Raw genomic sequence first — 5,819 nt, 5'->3', positions numbered from 1 at the left:
TATTCTCTGCACCAACGTGCCACATTGTTTATTGGCAAACTTTCTTGGCCTTTGCATAATCCATCTTGCCTCTTCGTGGTGCTCAACGGCCAGCCACAAGCTTGAACCGTCCGTAATGAAAGATTTGGCCAAATCTATTCCTGTCTCAGTTTCTTCACCAGATTTGCAGGCTGTAGGCGTGTCAAACGGAGCTCCTCTTCATGGTAGATTCCGTGCAGATTCCGCACCATCCACCAAACCCGCCCAGACCGTCGGATGGGCACGTGTCGGGGATCTGACCACTTCTGGGTCTGTAGCTCTCGTCCGGTTCCTTCGACCTTATCCCGTCTGACGTCAGCGCGAGCCCACCGTTTAATTGTGGCGGAATCGCACTGGGAATATTCAAAGCACCAGCCGCCCTCCCGTTCTTTCTCAATGTGACGCCCGCTATTTACGAAACGCTACCACTCGGAACAGTGGCGCGAGTCCGACTTACTTAATGTCCCTCCTATTCGAGAGCGTCAAGCAGGGAAACAGTCCGTTACACTCGATCGTAACCGCTTTGTTAGTATCGTAACGGATTGGGGCGTTTTAACTTGTACGCGACGCCTCGGCTTTGATTCCTTTCCCTCTTCCGGAGTCCCATCTCTCGTTTCTTCTTTTCCTCTTCCATCCTTCTCTCTCCCAAAGCGTTTCTTGTCTTCTTATGTGATACAGCCTCTTCTCGGTTTCTCCTCATCAATTTGATGAACAAAGCGAAGTCCGATACTTCTTCCATTGATTCCTCTTGTATCTTTGTGTTTGCCGTATGATCACGAGGTGTTTGACCTCGGCTCCCGACCAAGCCATGGATTTTTCTTGCAGTGACTACGTCCGCGCGCTTGAGGAGGAGCGCAAGAAGATACAAGTGTTCCGTAGAGAGTTGCCTCTTTGTATGCAACTCGTCACTCAAGGTGATTTAGTTACGTGCGATCGGGAGTTCGACAGGTCGACGTATATACTGTCGCATCAATTTCTTAAATAATGTAGTGCTTATTTTGTTTACAGCCATCGAAAGCTTCAGGCAAAGGATGGATGATAGGCCTGTGCTGGAGGAGTTCATTCCGTTGAAGCCGAGCTCGTCATCGTCCTCGAAAGAGAGATTTACAGATGCTCAGAAGAGCATGCCACCGCCGGCGACCGGATCGTCTGAGAAGCTGGATTGGCTTAAGTCGGTCCAGCTGTGGAATCAGAGTGCAGAAACAGAGGCCGTGAGAATATATCTCGCCTGCTTGATTAATTTTGTGCTCGTTGTGGTATGATTGTGACTAATTGTCGATCGATGTGTATTATTCGTGATTAGGAGCCTCCTCCTCCTCCTCCTATGAAGCCGATAGCAGTCGGTGCTAACGGAGGAGCATTTCATCCTTTTGTAAGAGAAAATAAAGTTGCTGCAGCGGCAAGCTCAAATGCTAGCAAAGGAGACGTTTGTGGTGGAGGAGGTGATGGTGGCAGCGATGACAAGAAGGAAGGTCAGTCTCAGTCTCAGTCTCATAAGAAGACAAGACGGTGTTGGTCGCCGGAGCTCCACCGCCGGTTTCTCCATGCCCTCGAGCAGCTCGGTGGCGCTCAAGGTACGTAGTGTTCATAAAAATCAAACCTTTGATAGTTATCTTTCACATTTATCCATAACTATAGTAGAAAAAAATCACCATCGATTAAGTTTACAGTTGCAACGCCAAAGCAAATCAAGGAGCTAATGAAGGTGGATGGCCTGACCAACGACGAAGTTAAGAGCCATTTACAGGTATCTTTAATCAAAGTTTAATATTTCTCCCAGTCGAGCTCGAGCAGAGACAAAACTGTGATCTAGCTTCGGAATATTCCGATGAATCTTATCGCGATTCTTTACATTGCAAATCTTTGCACTTTTATCAATTGGATCGACTATAACATGATTGAATAATATAAAAACCCTTAATTTTGTTCGTACTCGTCTGCATCGGCCACAATATTATTGATGGACACAATTCTTTTTCATCAGAAAAGTCATTGGAGATGTCTGACACTGATTCCGGTAGTGTCAGTTTTCCCAGTTTTACTGCTACGCTAGATATGTTATCTCTTCCCCCAAATTGTCTCTTCATCTGATTTAACTAGCTTCCTCAGCTAAATAGTTGAGAGTTAGGGGCGGATATAACGCGATGATCTACTTACCAAGTGGAAGAAACTCAAAAACTGCTTTATCTTTTATTAAAATATTCGCTCCACAAACTGCTTCACTTTTGTCAATGTATTGCACTGCTCTCCCTCTTGGACAGAGACCCAACTGCAGTTAGATTTCCCAATGCTTTTTTGCAGAAATATCGACTATACCACCAGAGGCAGAGCCCTGAAGCTAAAGGCACCGATAGCATCCATCATGTTCCACAGTTTGTGTTAATGAGAGGCGTATGGGTTCCACCTCAGGACTCCCCAGCAGCAGTAGAAATTCCTGGTTCTGGTTCACCTACTCCTCGTGTTTACACCCCTGTGGCTGCACTGGCATCAGACTTAAGATTCAAGCAGCAGAAGCCTAGCATGGCACAAACAAGAGGAAAAAATAATGACGACGACGACGATGATGGTGCATCCAACTCTTCCTCTTCACAGACGACAACAGCCTCACCTCAGCGTAACTGAGACCTTACTCTATTATTTTGAATTTTTTTTTCTCTGCCATAACACTCACTCTCCTTCCTATGGAATAAAATCGACAGGATAAATGTATGTGAAACAGTTTGATTTGAGATTGATTACTTAGGGTTTTTGCTGACACACTTCAGGTTATACTTATAGCTTTACACTTTTTACATTGTTTTTAGACGATAAGATTTAGAATTGCCGTTGTAAGATTGTTGAGTAGCTGTTTAATTATTTATTTATTTTATTCCTTCGTATGAGGTTAATTTTAACTTGGAGACTTTAGGGAGATATCCCTTCACATGGTATGAAATGGAATGGACTGCTTGGAGAAGGATGGAAGCCAATGACAGTATCTTATCTTATCATATCATGACAAAGATATCCAATAATTGGCTGCTTTTTAGGATAATTTTCGGATTATGTTGTCTCTTATCCTTTGTGTACGCCTCTTGCTGGAATAATGTTGTAGCAAATGCTTGCCGACAAACATTACTTAATCTAGGCATCTAATTCTTTAAATTTAATAATTTTGAAAGTGATTGGTTTGGCTTACGAAACTTTTGATTTGTCATTAAGATAAATTCAGAAAGTATAGATGGATCTCTATAGATGATGTAAAATATCACGAGCAGTTCAAATATTATGGGCCGATCTATTATGTCCTGTATGAATTTTGAACCTTGTTGTATGAGAACTCATGCTATCTTTTATCATCGCACTATGTCGCTGGGGCACCCCATCATTATATTATTACAATGATAAATGGATCTTTGAATGATTAATATAAGCTAGTGGCCAATATAATTTATAATAATTATTACTAACAAGAAGAATAAACAAGAAGCTGGTTTGCAAGTATGAAGGTCTTTCGTTGGGGGGATAAGAGGGAAGAGGAAGAGACTATTATAATCGTACAATCTTTTATTCAATAATGATGCAACTAATCCCATAGATAGATTCAATGCTCATTCTTATTCTTTTAGACGACTTTTATATAAAATTGTTTTGGAATGAACGCAATAAATTATTGAATTTTGTATACCTATTAATTTATATAGTAAAATAATTCACTATTAACATTTGATATGGTGATAAAGGGGATCCACCAAATTTGAGTCAAGGACCAAGACAGCAGTCGACATGGATGTTAAAATTAGAGAAGTCAACTTCAGAGGACCAATGGACCCACCAAAAGTGGGTCGAGCGGTATTCGACGTCAACTGTCGATCGGGTTTGAAGTGTCCGGTCGGTTAACAGGTCCATTGGGGCAGATTGCTCGTTCGAACGAGATCAGTACATGACAAAGACATCCAATAATTGACTACTTTTTAGGATAATTTTCGGATTATGTTGTCTCTTATCCTTTGTGTACGCCTCTTGTGTACAAGGTTAATTTTCGAAATATTAGGTTTTGATTGTTAGATGTAGATCTTGTATGTGTACAGTTCTGCATACCACACTTTATAAGCACATTTTCAATATATGTATGTTGTGAAAGTCCAATAATGCCTCTTGAACGATCATAATAGATCTATATGTCTAAAATAAAGAATGCTTCACCAAGATCTTTCATTTTAAAATTATCAGGTAAAAATGACTTGGTTTGATGCAGCATATCCTTATTATTGCTCGTAAGCAATATATCATCCACATACAAAATAAGTATAACAAACTTGCTCTCATTGAACTTGAAATATATGCGCTAATCGACGGGGTTCTCTTTAAATCCAAATGAGATAACCACTTGATCAACCACTGACAGGATGCCTATTTTAAACCATAAATGGACTTCTTTAATCTACATACTAGGTGTTTTGAATCTTTAGACTAAAAGTTCTCTGGTTGCATCATATATATAGACTCCTCCATATCTCCATTGAGGAATACAGTCTTTATGTCCATTTAATATAGCTCCAAATTATAATAAGCTACAGTGTCATAATTATCCTAAAGGAGTCTTTCATCGACATGGGTGAGAAAGTCTCCTATGCACAACTTACAATTTAGCCTACTAATTAGAGATAATAACCAACAATCTCCCACTTGGGCTATTTGTAAGTTGTATATGAAATACAAGTAAAACTTTAGTTGATATCAAATTTTATAGATATAGAATACCCCTGTAAACAATCTGGTCCATTAACTTCATTGGTATAGGATTAAAGAGGTCATAGCTAATATATATGATCGTAACAAGTCCCAACAGTAATCACAATACCAATGTCATTAATGACATAGATCAAGATGTAGATGTGTAGAGTGGAAATTATATGAAATGTGATAAGTGCATGTCAATTTTCAACTAGTCCTAAGATGACCTCAAATGAGGTCATATCATATTTGCGAAATATTTTATGCTAAACTGTAATAGCAAATCATGATCAACTTTATGATTCCAAAAAGAATATGTATCATATTTACAAATACCAAATGCTAAACAGCAGTAGTAAATAATGATATCACAGTCAGAGTGTTAAACAAACATATAAATTCCCATTAATGTTTTGAACTTTAAACACGTATAATAATCAAAACAAAATGTTTATCTTTATTATCAAATATAGAATAATAAAATAAATACAGACTCCCGCTAGATGAGTTCTTCTTCTATAAGAAGGACTCTTATATCCACAGCATGTGCATGAAACATCTTAGGCACCAAGCCTTTAGTGAGAGGATCAGCCAACATGGAATTTGTGCTAATGTGCTCTACCATAATCTGACTACTTTGAACTCTTTTTTTAACCGCTAGAAACTTGATGTCGATGTGCTTGGACTTCAACGAACTAATGTTGTTTTCGGCATAAAGTTCTGCGACTTTATTATCACAGTAAATCCTCAATGGCCTGTTAATGTCATCAACAATCTGTAATGCTGTTGATCCGGCGGTAAGAACAGGGACCCCCCCCCTCTGAGGACCTTTGGATGCGGCTAGAGAGGGGGGGTGTGAATAGCCGACCCCAAATTCTCGTTTCTTCCTACAATTTGAGTTAGCGCAGCGGAAATACAAGATAGAAACGAAACAGGAGAAGATCAAACCTCAAACGCGACGATATAACGAGGTTCGGAGATGATACTCCTACTCCTCGGCTTGTCCGTAAGGTGGACGAATCCTATCAATCCGTCGGTGGATGAGACCCCGGAAAATCGGCTAATGAAAACTCCTTCTGGGTGGA

General features: G+C 40.0%; 1 protein-coding gene across 6 annotated transcripts; it reads left to right on the top strand.

Annotated features, from left to right (window-relative positions):
- Positions 1-529: 529 nt before the first annotated feature.
- On the top strand, positions 530-3,895 carry LOC122008298 (transcription factor NIGT1-like). 6 transcript variants are annotated; one of them, XM_042563999.1, is made up of 7 exons: positions 530-739; positions 844-932; positions 1,027-1,229; positions 1,322-1,592; positions 1,689-1,765; positions 2,320-2,632; positions 3,741-3,895. In XM_042563999.1, exons 1-7 carry the CDS (start codon positions 726-728, stop codon positions 3,878-3,880), a joined length of 1,107 nt encoding a protein of 368 aa, XP_042419933.1. In that variant the 5' UTR covers positions 530-725; the 3' UTR covers positions 3,881-3,895. The 6 variants fall into 6 exon arrangements, 4 of the variants coding, with proteins under 4 accessions (XP_042419933.1, XP_042419932.1, XP_042419935.1 ...); XR_006119257.1 differs by lacking the exon at positions 3,741-3,895 and adding exons at positions 2,718-2,783; positions 2,927-3,170 and having other exon boundaries at positions 587-932; XM_042563998.1 differs by having other exon boundaries at positions 539-932.
- Positions 3,896-5,819: the final 1,924 nt, after the last annotated feature.

The sequence above is a fragment of the Zingiber officinale genome, chromosome 8A (genome assembly GCF_018446385.1).
Source record: "Zingiber officinale cultivar Zhangliang chromosome 8A, Zo_v1.1, whole genome shotgun sequence".
Lineage (NCBI taxonomy): Eukaryota > Viridiplantae > Streptophyta > Magnoliopsida > Zingiberales > Zingiberaceae > Zingiber > Zingiber officinale.
This window is presented reverse-complemented; position numbering and strand designations above follow the sequence as displayed.